Consider the following 16,504-nt stretch of genomic DNA (forward strand, 5'->3'; position numbering starts at 1 on the left):
GCCCATCCTCAATTGTATGAGATCATTAGTTTTGCTGAGCCCTTATCATTATCGTGTTATCGCACCAGAAACTCCTCTCCCACCTCCAGTCCTCCGTTGCGCCGTCCTTGATGTGCTCACTTCATGTTTCAATTTTCTTCTGCCTGGCATTCGCCATCATCCATTTCTTTACTGCCGGTGACGTTGTCTTCATCTGCACCTTATAGCGTGCGTGTCGTCTTTGCATTTACGGTCTCTTTCTCGGCATATGATCTTTTCCACCATCTAAACTATCCCCAACTAAATTCACGTTTCCTCGGCATAGTGTGGATTTGTTCTCATCCCTATCATGTCTATATCTGGATCTTCTCTATTTTCTCACCGTCTGTCTTTTGTCCTCTCTACCTCACTAAACAGAGCCCCAACTATACTTCTCCGCCTCTATCAGGGATAGCTAGACTGTCACCCACAAGCTCTATTTAATCACTCAGGCAACCAGAGAGTCCGGTCGCTGGCTGTCAGGTTCCTCGGCACAAAAAGCAAGAGCAATAGGCGAAGGGAGAAAAGAGGGTAGAAAAAGTGATGAGGAGGCGTATTCATTAGGAATCCAGGTATATAATGAAATTTCTTCTTTTCAAACCAAAAGATAATTTGTTTCATTTCAACAATATTAAACGATTTCACGCTAATCACCAATCTCTGTGTTTTGCTCAGGAAAATGAAATTCATTTTTAATATCATCAATGCATTTTGAAGCAAACTGTACATTTTTGAACCTGGAATGCCAGGTTTTCATTAGCAAAATCAATGACCAATTATCAATCGTCACCAAAATGAATGTGTTTTTTTCCCCCAACACAAGTTATATCTGTTTCATCAAATTCATGTATATATGTGTAGAACCTAAAGAGAGTCAAAATCATCTCGTTTCATGCAGTTCAACCATTTGAATTATTTTCACGTGTATTTGCAGTGTTTACGGTTTTATTAGTGCGGTGATGGTAGGCAGTATCTGAAAACACAATTAATCTATTGCTGATTTAAGTTGAGTGTGACCGGTGTTGCATCACACTGATAAAGTTGACTAAATTAATTTACTAAATCAGTTGGAAGCCTCTTATTAACGCAGAGAAGCTACATGCCCAACATGACCTGTTGTAAGCAAGTCATGTGAAGATCAAACGGTGAAAAGAAGCACAAAAGAAATAACCAGGATTTTCATTTTTTTTCCCATGTTATTATGATTATCACCATTGTGATTTGCAAAATTAATGTCACCAAAGTAACAATGAGTGAAATGATTTGTCCTTCAAAAAAGTGAACGATGGAGAAACCGGTCAAAACATCAAATTAATACAAGGCTTTGTTTGTTCTTTTTCTTTGCAAAGCAGTTTTGCAAATACATTTTTCCATTTGAGGAGCAACTTTATAATTTTGTGGAGCAATTCTTTTATTTCTTTTTTTTCCATTTTAATCCAAAAGACTTGAACGTTTTATTTAACAATAAAAATAAGAAAATAGATAAACGTTTTTCTTTTTTTTTATATAAGCAGCAGCTTTTATTTCTTAAATTTATATTTTATAAAACTGCTATGCGAAACCGGGCCTTAATGGGGTGTGGTGGGGCAGTCAATTTTTCCATTTCATTGTATTGTACACATGCTTTCTTTTGTTGAACATATTCACACAGAGACAATGATACTTTGTAAGAGGATCAAATTAACACAATACAGCCTAATAAATTTCATTAAGCTGCCTACACCACTGTGCTCTTAAAATCGGTTACTTTACTATCAGCAGGAATATATGATATTTCTTTCCTGTAGTGAAAAGAAAAAAAAGAAAAGAACAGCTGTTGTCACTGAGAGAGTAGACTTGTCAGTGCTGACATCCTTGCTATTTGGAGGAACATACTCAGGTGCTATGGCTGGCAGTCTCTGGTGTTTACAAGGGAACATCATTAGCCCGGCCATCTCACAGCCTTGAAATTTCATAAATCCACAGTAATGAACTGAATCCCCAAACTTCCCTGCTGCAGCGCCCGCATTAATCCAAACACTCAAACTTTGCAGCCGGAGTCCCTCCACTCATTAAGCATGGCAGATTTCAAGATAGGAATAATGAGCAAGCGCCCGCAAGTCAGGACATATATCCAAGTGGAAATAACAGGCGGGAAGGCAGAGACAGAGTGAGAGTGAGAAACTTACCTGTACTCAAGATGACTACACCGGATACCGTATTTTGTTTCCTGCTTGGAAACATAAATGCTAAATGTGCTGTATAACTAATGTATGTCACAAGGGGCAAACAAAACTGATGCAGAGAAGCTACTTTAAAAAGAAGTTGTGGAATGCGTTAGCATTTCCCACAATGGTTGTTGCAACATAAAATGCGTATTCTATCAAAAGCAGTATTTCCGATTCATGGTAATTATTCCCCTCCAAGATATTTTAACAGTGAGTACAAAACAAGTCCTTGAAAACGGTTGTGGACTGAAAAGAGATTAGAGACCTTTCAAATGTTTATTTCCAGGAATGTACGTCATCATCGGATACACCATTTTGCAGTTTTCCAGAATTCTTTGTGAGCAAACACAACAATTTTAGGCAAACAAAAATATTTGAACTGATGTGGGAACATATTTGACAACAAAATGTTTATTTGAAGAAAAAAAAAGGAGCCCGCTCTGCCTCAGAATAGCATGAGGGCATTAGATTGAATTTCCAAATGCACCCTCGTTGATAAATGAAAGAAGTGCACATCAAACGGATAACCTTGGTGGTTTATGCAGATTGCAGGCACAAGCCTAACATACAAATGGTGGTAAGAAGAAAATGGGGTAATTTTGCACATATGCTGAATTTGTGTGCAGAGTAAGAACATTTGTATGCATTTATTAGTGAATGAGGTGTCCAAAGAATAAAAAAACAAAAAATTCACAGAAAAAATATACATAAATATTACATATGTATACCAAAATCCATCCATTTTCCACACCACGTCCTGTTTCAGGTAGCAAAATGTGGACACACCTACTGTGCAAATAGAATGGCCCAACAGGAATTTTATGTGGTACATTATCAGGTCTAACTTGATGAATATGATGATTAAGGTAAAAGAAAAAAAGTTCACTTTGCATGACACGCCCGAGCAGAAGTTGGCAGAGTTGAATGAGGGATGCATTTGCAATTGGCCGGCCAAATCACTATTTTTATAGAGCCTCTTTGCAATTACGCATTCCCCCATGTTAATGGAACTTTCAGATGAAATTAGTTCTTTATGTGCGCTGATGCTCCTAGTCCATTAATTTCTTTTTTTTTTTGGTTGTTTTTTTATTGCTGATAAATTAGATTCACTTACTCCCTCTGGTTAAGGGATATTATGTGCTTTTGTTGTCAAAATATTCTGCTCAGGTACAACAGGAAGGCCTTTGGCGTGTAGGTTGTTTCTGTCCTATTTAGCTGCTGACATTTCATGACTAATTTCATCTAAATTCTTCTAAAAGTCAGATATTGCATTGTATTGGGACACCTTTTGCTGGCTACGGTTTGAGGAGATGTGGTCTCTGAGGAGCTGACATTATGAGATTTGTGTGGATATTTTTCTACTTTATCTTTGAGCCTTATGTTACAGGGAAATAATTAGATGGCATTATTCAGTTAGGTCGCCAAAAATATGCATAAGCGCTTCTTCAAATGCTGCATTGTCCACCATGGCTGGAACAAAAATAACTGCAATTACCTTTTAGAATAATTATCTGAATACAGGACATGGTTTTGGTATTCCCAGTGATAGTTTCCTAAAGCTGGAAGACATTAGCAAATGTAAATTCCAGAGGTTAATCATTACTGCACACTCCCCAGTCAGTTAATGAAAGAACAGATGTTCTATAAACTCCAAATATGTCATATACAATTTGCAAAATGAATATTCTGAAAGACTATTAGTGTCCCCACAAGACACATTATCTACAGAATACAGATCACACGTAAAAAGTTTTTTTATTTAATGTATTAACAAATTTTATCATACAATTTTATACGCAGCATTTTCCCCAACAAACAACAATATTATAAAAATAAACACACATGTAACGTATTGTGATCATGGTGTACTTTCAACAACCCTAGTGGAATACATGTTATTTCTCGAATATATTCTGTTCATACAAATATGTGTAAGAGTTTCCCCCATTTAAAAAAAAAAATCACAGGAAAGTCTGAAAACAGGGAGCTGCCAATCAAGTCTCAAGTTCAAATAAAAGGTCAGCGTATATCGGCAATAAACTTTTGTCTTAACCGCAAAGTACAGGCTGCAAAACACAACAACAAAAATATAATATATGCTGGTGCAAAAATATTTGTGAGAGCGTTACATTGTTTGAACCTTAAAGTATCACACCATGAAAATTCCTTCTCCTTCGTTCGATTAGGCAGTGTGTATAAATGCGTACGGTAATCAAATCATACTTAGAAAATATCAGTTTTAATTTGATGTCTTAAGCGATACCTCTTCATATTCGATCTAAAGAACAAACATTAACGTTACTTCACGTACAAAACTCAGCATTGTCATTCAAATGTGCATGCCCTCTTCATATTCCGAAAACATTAAAACGATCGCCCCATGATTTTGGGATTTTATAGCCGCTGCAAGATGGTGAGAGGCAACATTGGCATCCCTCCCGTACATAAATACATCATTTTTGTTGCGGATCGATGACTGTTTTTGGAGGTCGAGCTTTTCATAGATCCCTTTTTGGAGGCTTGCAGGCTGGCTTCATTCGCCAGCACTGCTGCTGTAAATTTCTTTTCTTTTCTTTTTTCTTACTCACAGTAAGAACATGAAACCTGACGGTTCGGAGTGCTATCCAAATTATGGCAATACTTGATGAAGCCATACAGAATTTTTGTAGCAAACAAGAAACGGTCCCATGTTACAGAACGTTACGTCACAGTGATTACGTGTACTGCTCAAAACTAGTAAAGATCATTTTGATACTTAACCAGTTTATAATTTTTTTCATGCAATCATTTGATGTTTGTACTTTTAATGTTAATACAGACTGCCTAATTGAATAAACAACGATGAATTTTCAGTGGTGTGTAACTTTAACAAAAGGCTTTTTGAGTTATTGAAATGTGTGCACTTGTGTTGAAAACTGAATAGGGATCACACAGTTTGATTATATTGTAACTATGTATAAGTCCCGGCCTATTTAAAAAAAAAAAAAAAAAAGAGTGAACGCTGATATTCTAATGTTGTACATTTCTATGAAGGCTCAAAGTGCACTCTTGAGATTGATGATGACATTGAGAACGTCCCTCAAACATCCAGAAATGCTCTTAACCATCATCAGGAGTGTGCGTGATAACAGGTTCCCATCTGCGCAGTTTGGCCCCCTGCCCACCTCTTAGCTACATAATTTGGTTGTCTCGTATTCCATGGAGTTGGGCTGCTTGGCGCTGAACGTCTGCAGTGCGGCCTGGATCCTGGCGACGTCCGTTGTGGACAGTTTGAGCCGATGCCGCAGCAAACAAGAGAAGAGGTCCAAAGGCTGCGCTCCGGGCGGGGAAAGCCTGTTTACCCGATCCCGGATCTCAAGCAGCTGAAGCAGGGCGGAGTCTTGTGATCCCTGAGTGTACGGGTAGTCCAGCTGCAAAATCAAGTCCTGGATCGCATCCGGGTCAAAGTGCATACTGTAGCCATACACCTGTATGTTGTTTATTTTCATGTAGCCAAGATTTTGCCCTGGTTCCAAGTACTCCAACGGTTCATAATACACCGTTCCATTTCCGGTGCTTGAAGGGCCCCTGATCCGACTCCGTAAGTAAAAGTGGACGGTCTCAAAAAAGGTTTTCCACTTGTTGCCCAAAGTTAAAGTCCAGTTATAACAGTCATGAGGAAGCGCTAATTTAGTCCTCTCCCAGTCAGGGTAGTTGTTTTGGTCAGTCGGCATGATCCAACTCTCCGAGTGACTTCCCCCAAACGGATTTATGTAGACGGACAGCATGGGGTCCACTGTGATGTTCTTTGTAAGGCAAATCTGAAGAGAAATCCCCAACAGCATGTGAACATGGTTTGACTTGTATTTGTTACTTTTCAGAGTCAGCAGCATCCTCTTCCGCCATGACGGGTCAAACCAGTTATTTAGCCTGACATCGTTGCTGACGAAGATCCCGTGGATGCTGATGCGCTCGTCACGTTTTTGCAGAAGGAAGCGTAACTCCAAGTCCTGCAGGTCCGCCTCGAAGCCGATGTAATGGTCGATGGAGTCCGGAACTTCGTTGCGACATGTGCCCTGACTGAGCATGTAACCCGGGTTGCACGTGGCACAGCGGGAACGGTTCTCGTAGGAACAGGAGCCGCAGGAGGTGCCCTCGCCCACCGTGCAGGGAATCACACTCTGGCAGGGTCGGCGCTCGTAGGGGCACGAGCAACTGCGCGTCTCCTCCAAGTATGAGCCAATGTGATTGTTTTTGCTGCAGTACATGATGGAGAGGATGTAGTTCAACCAGTAGGTCACGGGTCTGGAACAGAGACACAGGTATGTCAGAGAGGTGCTTCTGTTTTCAGAAAGGCAATTTTATCTATAGGAATGTAACGACAACAATATCGTCATCGTCATGTCACAATATTAAAAGTAGCGCATCTAATAAAAAGGTGAGGCTGCATTCCATTCATGTAGTTCTAGCACCCTCTGGTGGTAAGTTAAATAGTTCAGTTTAATTTTAATTAGGGATGTTTTGACCACTGTGGGTGTTACCAATCCAATAAATCAGTCATACCAGCAAATAGTTTTCAACACCTCCTCCAAAAAAAAAAGAAGATGTAACCAATATGAAAACCATCAAGCTATTTGTTGCGGTTGCAACTGTGACAAGATGGAAAATCAATCAGATCTCGTGCATCGACTGTAACCGATACGCAAGAATCAACTTCCCACTCTCTTGACTAAAATCAGATGGGACGGGCTCCAGATTACCTGTGACCATAATAGGTGGTATAGAAAATCGATTGAGGAATAGTCTGGAAAAAAACATTGTCTAATTACTGTAACTCTGAACAGCGCAAATAGCTTTAACTCTAGTGTCAACAAAACAAATGAATAAGCAAGCAAATTGAATTGATGAAAATGTAATGTGTTTTAGATTTGTTAGAAAACAAAATCGAATTAATCCAATTATGTTGTCAGCGCAGTAAAAGTTTTGACGTTTCCTCCGAAAGCCATCTGTCTGTCATGCGCATCTCATTGCAGCGGAAGCTGTTGCGCACAGCAGGTGAGAGGGAGCTGTTCCGCCATGCGGATGCACACCACGTCAGCGGGACATCTCAAGTGTCATGGAGACGCAGTTTGAACGACGGGTAAAGGAAAAGCTGAGTCCTCATGCTGCTTTCTCGTCATTGCCACGAACGGCTCTCTTCACATCGATCACTACTATCATTTCAATTCATGGAAAGCAATTATGAGTATGAATATTACTTTAATTTTTTTAATAATAATTATTTATTTATTTTATAAAATTTATAAATAATAAATTAATTAAAAAAATTTGTTTTTGAAATAAAGTAAAATAATGAAATTCATATGAATTGTGTGCTGTTATTTTATAAATTAAAGACAATTACTACGTTTTACTATGTGCAGTCAATTCTGTCCCCTATCATATATTTTTTTCTTCTAAAGAATGAAATACAATTTTGAATTGAACTGGAATTGAATTTAACCAGATTAGCCGATTCATCGATTGAATAATCGATAGATTAATCGATTCTAAAAATTGTTGATAGTGACAGCACTACGGCTGACATTTTTGCTTTTGTAAATCGCCTTTAATTTAGATCATGAACATTAAGAGCCTGCATTACTGCAAGGTTAGTCAAATATATTTTAACAAGCACTAAAAACATCACATTTTTGTTGGTGACATTTTAAAGGAAATGATGTGAGTGGGAAAAAAAAAGGCAACTGTACCTGCTAAAAATCACAGTGAATGATTATTTGGTTTGTCACTCAGAATAAAAATAAGAAACAATCCAGAACATCCTTTGCGTCATTAATTCGTTAATTTTTTTAAGCAAAAGCAATGACATGTAATACTTTGAGTACACGAGTATAGTCATCATCAACATCAGTTGCACCTTGAATTTCAAAGGGCTTATACATTGTGCGTCGGATTAGCATAATGCCGAGTTCAGGCCATCACAAAAGTGCTGCGCGCAGAGCAGGCAGAAGAAAATAAATGAGCTGTGCCATTTTCACACTGCTTGAAAGGATATGCGATGTGGCTGCAGGCTTGAGAATTTGCGCTTATTTCCTCGTAGACTGGCACAGACGCACGTGTCAAATGCAAGGTCAGCAGGAATACTCAAACTGCTTTCTCACCTCTCCCTCAGCATGATGATTTTGGGCTTGGTGTGGCACCTCTTGCTGAGGGTGAAGAGCTTGTTGGTGATGCGTCTGGATTTGCTCACAAGCTGCTGTGTGATGAGCTCCAGCTGTTTGTAGCGCTGATGAATTGCCGGTTCCGTTTTCCACAAGTACTCGATGGCGGATGTGTTCAAAGCGTAAAATGTGGGAAGCCTTCGAACAAAGTTCTGGAACTCGTCTGGAAGGCAGGCAGATAAATGTGACCGTTCGTTTTATTCTTTTTTTTTTTTTTTTCACACTCAAGCCTTCTCCGCTTTGCTCTAACTATATTTGGCTAATTTAATCAGACTAAATGAGAGAATCCCTTCACGCGGGCCACACGGGCAGCTCCCAGGCTAACTGGAAGTGAAATTGTTTGATGCATATGATAATGAAAAACGGCAGAGCTAAATAAGGGCTTGGGGTATTTTTTTTTCCTCTTCTTCTTTTATGAACAGCCAAAAGCTTTTCCAGAGCTTATTTCTTTTTGGAGAGAAAATAGGTTTGACATGGAGCATGAGGGATAGGAACTTACAGACTATCCAAATGAAAGCATAATTTAACATAAACAGATTACCACGTGTTAGTCAATAACAGTTTATTTATTCTCACTGATCTGAAAGCCAGATGATGAGATGACAGCTTTGAAGGCCATCAGTGAAACTATCTTAAAGAGGAATACATTGATTAATAATGTAATAAAATGTCTTCCCAAGTGAATGTTTGAGTTAAATATACCTGTGGAGTCAACATACACAAAAGGGTAAGACAGCTTTCCTTTAAAAGCAAAGGAAAATTTCGGAAGAATTTGAACCAAGCCTAGCATATACAAGATGAACAATAGGGGTCCATGAATTGATCCTTGAGGGACGCCGTACTGTATACCACGGCCATTCAATCAGATTCAAAACTTCCAATGGTCAACAAAATAACTCCTTTCCTCCAAGTCGGACCTGAACCATTATCGGACTGTTTCATTTAGGCTGCATTCATCAGAAAACATGCATGTTTAACGCATGACCGCGCTTCTACCATTAGAGCCGGGAGAGCGGATACGTCATTTTGTTTTGTTTTAACAAATTCCTGGTCTCTTAGTCGGTGAAATGCATCAGAATATTTACGAGAGGGTGACGTGGGCCTCGTAAGAATGTCCTGAAATTTTATTCGAGCATTTATGGCTTACGCAGATTTGCGGGAGTTATGAAATAAATTACACAACTAACGACGGCGCGGGAGGAATTTGAAACAGTGTAACGAGTCCACGGTGACATATTGCTAAGAAATATGTTTTTAGACAGTGAGGATGGTAAAAATGTTGACGGCTTTGTAACGGAACAGACAATGAATAATCACCACTCGGTCCCCCGAGGTTATTACAACTGCGCTCCGGGGTTAAGGGTATACCCGCACATGCGACACAGTTGTTTGCTGAATTAAAAAAATATATATATTGAAGGTTCATAAACTTAGGTTTCTGTGAACGCCACAGGTGTAAGCTCTGAAATGTTTTGGGAATTATGTTTCTATCTGCTTCAGGAGCTGAGATAATAATTATTTAGTGAGCATTGGGAATATTGTTGAATTTCCAGGAAAACTTCAGGTAAGTCAGATATATCCCCCCCCCTAAAAATGGCTATTATTATTATTATTATTGCATTTGTTAGACGACTATTTCTTAAACTTTTCTTCTCAAGGCCCAAATTAGAAATTTGATTCTGTCCTGGGACAGATAGTTGTGAAAATACATTCGTAACATTGACATGCACAGTGAACGATGGTATACCGCTAATTTACTCACATTTGTAGTACATAATGGAAATTTAATTAATCTCTTCCACAGGAAAAAATCGTCTGAATCATGAAATCTATCTCAAGGTAGTTTTTTTTCGTGACATCTAACAATTGGAGCGTTCACCAACACCGACCGACTGAGAGCTATAAAGCTTGACTTCCCACAGTGCATTTGGGTCATTGCTATTCCACTTAATTCCTGTGGGTGATGACATTGTTTCAAACAGTTGCTGACTACTAACGACAACACCGGACGAGATTTGTAACTGGCCCCAATTCAAAAGTGACTTTGGAACTCGTGAGTCTCAATCACAGTGCTTTTGCCTCGCTTTGTACAACGTACTTCCTGTATGTGTTCAATGAACCCTAAAATCTTCAAATAGTTCAATGAATGCTAGAAATATTGCTGTTTTAGTTTCTTTAAAGGGATTTGTTGACAAAAGGAATATACACAGTGCGATTAGACATGTCCCTTCTATTTTCATTCAAGAAATGTCTCACGAGGGCTTGCCTCAGTGGTCTAAGCACCGTGCTTGACGGGATTTAAATCCAGCCAGGGACCGCTGTGCCATGTCGTTTCCTCACATTTTATTTGACTTTTTACTTGCGCCAGTAACAACTGCTGCACATGTGCCAGGGTTATACTGAAAATGGAAGAAAATACACATTTTCCTTTGTGCCCAAGACTGAATTTGGTAAGTAGAAACTCTCATCAAAATAGTGTTTGAAAGGGACCAAGAGACCTCAAAAACTGTTTGACATCTAACCTCAATTTAAGAAAACACACACACATGCAAATACACACAATCTGGCAATTCAGCCAAAAGATTATACGAGATATTGGCTTTTTTGTTTGTTTGTAAATCTAGAAAATTATTTTAAAAAAAATTTGATAAACATCCAGGGTCGAATACACTAAAAGTTTTTTGTGTCTTTTGTGAGAGCAAACAGCATTTCGTCTTGTTGGACCGCTGGTATTTGCGCATATTTAAATGATATGATTTACATATATATTTGGCAGAGAAATTGCCCACCTCTATGCAAATGACCCTCATTGATAAATAGCCTTCTAATTCACTAACAACAGCGCTAATTGCCACACAAGATCGGTGCAATGCATGATGCAGTTCACTGTAAAGATCGATTTTGGAGAAAGGTAAATATATATAATGCACAAAAATCATCTAAGATTTTACCTGATTACTTTAGACAGCAAAGGAATTATCAAAATTAATTAAACTTATACTATCTATTATGCAACAGTCAAATGTGTTACCGATAAAAACTGAATAAAACATACAAAGAAAAATGTAGTCAAATATACCCAACTGCCATTGAACTGCACCGCAATATGCGCATGCGTCCGTAGCGCGACGTCATCGGCCAGCGGAAGTCTTCAGCCCAGAGGAGGAATGATTTGCATTTTCTAGCTAAACAGCCAATCAGAGTGATCTTCATTTTGTATACTGCAATTGGCACAAACCATGTCTAAAAAGTACAACGACTCTTACTTATTCACAATTATACACGCTGCTTTTTACTTCGATTTGTCCCTGCTTGTATTTTTAAGATGTTGACTTTATTTTTACGTACGTGAAATACTGTAGTTTGTAAGTATTTTAATACGTACTTATGTATTTAGTACATATTTTTATTTACACACGTGAGTACGTAGAGTTTCTCACATGAAGGCTCTTTCAACTAATTTGTTTATGATAAAATAATTTCATTCCCTCCTTTATTAATGTGATCATTTGTTGTCGTTCATAACACGTTACGTCCTACATTGTAATTTTGAGTAGTAGTGTACTAAGAAATTGTGAGTACCGGTATTTTACCCAATTATGATTAGTGATGGGTTGTAGAACCAGAAATGTTAGGTAAACTCTACCCAACATATTTAAGTATTTCATAATTACTGATTTAATGTGATGGGAATTATGACCTTAAATTTAATATTCTAAATAAATTCGATAGGTTGTCCCCCCACCCCCAGTGTTATTTTAAACAAAACAACCAACCATTCCAAAAAAAAAAAAGCATGACAAGATTAGCCATTTGTTCAGCAAAAGGTCCCATACACAGAACGAGAAAGTGAAAACACTGACCTGACTCCTCAAAGTCTCGGTTGGCCGTATTCCAAGACTCTTGAATTTGCAGCAAATTGGCTTCCATAGACCTCAAATCTAAGGCGGGGCAATTACACTGTGGGTAGTCCGCGGTACACTGACACCAGCAGTCATTGTTCCGGCACACAAATTGGCCCTCCTCATTACATCCGATGTAGCTGAGCGCTGCCTGCACAAACTTGTCCCGCAGATATTCTGGCAGGATCGCATGAAGGCCTGAGTCAGGGAAGACGACATCATGTCACAACCATAACGACGCAATATAGCAAACGTTGCTGAAATACGGTTCGGTTGAATTTGAACGGTCCGTCTGCAAAGCACTCATATTCTCTTGTGTTCTGACATACTTAACATGTTCTTTTGCATTAGCATGCAATATGCTGATTGAACGTTTTATTTTTGCTTTGCATTTCTGCCGCTTTTGTTCTCAGTCATTACTGCCGGATTTACACTTCAAAGACCTCCAAATAAGGATGGTAAAAAAAAAATAAAAAATGTGACTGAAGCTAGATTCTGACACTCTTGTGCAGCAGTTATGAGTTTGCCAGAAAAGCGGCAATGTGACAATTCCATCAGAAATCGTGTGAGTTCAATTATGAATGGCCAACCTTGCAAATGAATCTTGTTTTCAGGGCTCTGAACCAAAACGGAACTGACAGAGTCGAGGTTGTCATAGTTACTGCATCCAAGAGGGCCTGTCCTTGTTTCAGTCACCTAAACAGCGGAAAACAGAGATGCATAACAATTAGATCAAATAGAAAAGGAACATACCAAAAATATAATACACACTATAATAAGGGGGGGGGGGGGGGGGGGGCGACGAGAGCCCTCAAGGTAAAATGCCATAAATGAGATTGCAAAACTCAATCGCAATCTTAAACTATCATTCTTGAAGAGTTAATGCATTCACTTAGTCGACCCTTTTGCAAATCATATCAAGGGTAATGTTATTTTTTTATGAGCGTGCGCTGCAAATCAACTTTGGAGGTGACTTGTACTGCTGCCACTCAAAGACCACATTGTCGGCTATCTTGACTATTATTCGATGGGCATACAAAGTCACTGGATATTGGAAATTGAACACACTATCAAAGAAGCAGAACCAAAATATCCCAAACTGCAAGTAAGCGAGTCATGCAAGAATCGGAATGTTTTCAGCTTCCAGTAACGGGAATGGACTGGGACAAATAATTGGCCCTGGCATTTTGACTTTTTTTTGACCAGATTCTTGACCACCCTTAACTACCACATAGCTCTACCACTCATGAGTATTGGTTCAGTGTGCTCTCCATATTGTTAATGGATTCATGGGCTGTTCTTCAATCCAATCCAGCCCGGCCAGGAATTCAGATCCGACAAAAGAGATTTCAACACAACAGTTGAGGGAAATGGGCCTTTTTTGCTTAAAAAGAAAAGATTTTAGATTTTGAAGTTCAGCTCAAAAAATGGGAACAAAAGAAGAAAGTGTTGCGTTGACATTTTGTTTAGTCCAACAACACAGGTAGAGATAAACAGTGTGGGAAGACAGCTTGCGTACAAAGACTTAAAAGAAGGTGATCATCTTCCTTTGTCACTCACTTGCCGGAGGCAACGCAGCCACATTTCAACTGAAGATATTGGTTGTGTTTGTATGCTTGGATAAATCCGCAAAAACAAATTCAGTCTCCACTTTTATTTGACGCCAGAGAAATAAGCAATTCCCCAGCACGATGATGAACCTGATTAATTTAGACGCATAACATTATCCGTTTTATTGGACTGCTGTGACCTGATATTTGATTTGGATTAAGTGATTTGTTTATCCAGGATAAAACGATCCGCACCACTTAATTTGCATACATAGCTTGTTGGTTTTGCTTACATTGGCATAGCCTACTAGTGGAAAAGTCAGTGCTAACCTGGACAGCAAATGATAAGTAGTTAGGGACAATTTATGACATATTGAAAGAACATACAGTACAAGAACAATATCGATTTTTTTTTTAAAGATACAAAAAAAGGCCTTAAAATGGTCCAACCATAAGCATGAGCGGCTGACTTGACTTCTGTTGGCAGCTTATTCCATTTGTGTGCAGCACAACAGGTAAATGCTGCTTCACCATGTTTGGGTTTGGCTCAGCTATCGCAGACCTCAGAGCCCTAATGGCTTAATCTCCCATTAGCATTCATGTCTTGTATTCAGTCATTGGGCATCAACCTACCAACCTGTAGGCAAACTTCGGGCGGCCAAGCAGCAATCCTGTGATGCCCTTCAGGTCATTCAACACCAGGTGTTCAAAAGAATTGATGACAACAGATGTCAGGTCTTGAGTTATACGGTCCCAAAAACTTCCGGTTTCTTGGCAACTGGGCAGGATGGCAGAGTAGGATGGGACTTCACACAGTCCCAGAGATCTTTTGAAAAGCTTGAGTGAGCACTGGAGCCAGCTGATAATTTAAGGCTTTTAGTTAGGAGGATGAGATGCCACCCAGGTCGGCAGCCTTACAAATCCAGAGCCGACTCGCACCCTGCTCTTGAATAGTGAGAGCAGATTCGGTCGCAAGAGAGGCGGTAAGAGGTGTGATGGCGGGCCGTCGGCGGTGTGATGGAGGTCATCGGTTGTTAGCATGAGTGGGTGGTCGGTGTGAAAATCTGCTTTTCAAACCTTGCAGTGGAAATGATTTACTGCAGGTCATCAGCTATGTTATTGTTCCGTTCCACTGCAGTTGGCGATTGCTTGCCACACGAACACAGAGTCGTTAGCGGAAAAACTGTTTCCTCAGCTTATCTGCGTATCTGCTTTTGATGATTTCTTTGTCAGCTGGTTTCTGGTCAGCTTTTATAAATCTCTGTTCGCACTTCTTTAGCCCAGTTGGCGAAGTTTGCCAGTGAACCACAACTTATTGTTATAGAGTGTGTGGAGCATATTAATTGGAATACAAGTATCTTCACAAAAACGGATGTTACAGTATCCGCATATTTCTCCAAACTGTACGCTCAAGGAGCCCAAACAGTCCTGTCGCTAATTAGCTTTTGCAGATTTAGGCTTGTATTATAGTATTAAGTGGACATCATGCATATATAGCTGTCACATTGCACAAAATGTGGCTCAAGTAAAGAATTCCAAGTAATTATTTGAGTAACAATAAATAAGAACTCCATTAAAAAAAACACTAGCGTCATAACGCATTGTCAGCTATATTTTATAACTGAATGTCTTGATGTGTTTTTTTTTTCCCTCTGAATGGCATTTAATGTACACATTATATAAAATGGAACGTATGCAACGGCAGAGTGAATATCAACCTGCTTTAATTGAGTACAAGATAATTGTGCTGACAAAATAGCCCACAGCTGCATTTAATGGCATATTTAATTACGCCTAAAGGTTGTTTGAGAATTTGCCATTTGCGATGCCAGTGTGTGTCCGTCCATCCATCCATCCATCCATCCATCCATCCATCCATCCATCCATCCATCCATCCATCCATCCATCCATCCATCCATCCATCCATTTCCTGAACGGCTTATCCTCACGAGGGTCTATGTCATGATGTAAGCCAGAACAAAGGTACACATGATGAATTGTGTCTTCAAAGACATTGCTGTATTGCGATGGGACCTTCAGCAACACCGTGGTTGTTCAATGGAATAGCTTCATTTAAAATGCATTCTTCCCCATTCATACGGAATTATTTATGAATATTGTAATCATTTTAAGTGGTTTGCATCACCTGTATATTTCTTCTCTAAAAGTCTTCTTCGGACAGTTGATTGTGATGTCACTGACTGTTTGTCTTCGACAGGCTCATCATCAACTGCCGAAACCCAAAACCAAAAACAAGCACTATCTCACGTTTAAGCAATCAATCTCAAACGTTTAACACATTGAGACGTAAATACCATCAAATAAAAGCTGGAATTACAACATTGATCTCATAATCATCTTTTGTTCTGAAACCCAAATATTGTCAGTATACAATAAAAACAAAAAAAATTGACTTACTTGGGACAATCTATACGTGGCAATGTAGCTTTATGGACTGCAGTTTTCAAGTTTTGAAATTTGGGTTTGCATTGACGCTGTGTGTGTGCGTGCCCGCCTAGGCAGATGAAAAGCCCTCCACTGCCACATAATATCCAATTACTGTTGTGCGCTCAACCTCCCGCTGCTAGAGTATAACTGCATTTGGCTTCAAAGTGCAGCTCACGGAC

General features: G+C 39.2%; 1 protein-coding gene across 1 annotated transcript in view; it reads right to left on the reverse strand.

The window, feature by feature from the left end:
• Positions 1 to 3,955: 3,955 nt before the first annotated feature.
• The window catches only part of LOC147166334 (BMP/retinoic acid-inducible neural-specific protein 3-like), a 40,194-nt gene continuing 27,645 nt past the window's right edge, over positions 3,956 to 16,504 (reverse strand). Inside the window, exons 5-8 of the mRNA XM_086088985.1 lie at positions 12,918 to 13,023; positions 12,289 to 12,525; positions 8,366 to 8,588; positions 3,956 to 6,509 (exon numbers count right to left, since the gene is read on the reverse strand). Of these exons, the coding sequence (XP_085945111.1) occupies positions 5,393 to 6,509; positions 8,366 to 8,588; positions 12,289 to 12,525; positions 12,918 to 13,023 (1,683 nt within the window). The 3' untranslated portion in view covers positions 3,956 to 5,392. The remainder of the gene's footprint in view (positions 6,510 to 8,365; positions 8,589 to 12,288; positions 12,526 to 12,917; positions 13,024 to 16,504) is intronic.

The sequence above is a fragment of the Leptonotus elevatus genome, chromosome 11 (assembly GCF_054856555.1).
Source record: "Leptonotus elevatus isolate MCC_2025b chromosome 11, RoL_Lele_1.0, whole genome shotgun sequence".
NCBI lineage: Eukaryota > Metazoa > Chordata > Actinopteri > Syngnathiformes > Syngnathidae > Leptonotus > Leptonotus elevatus.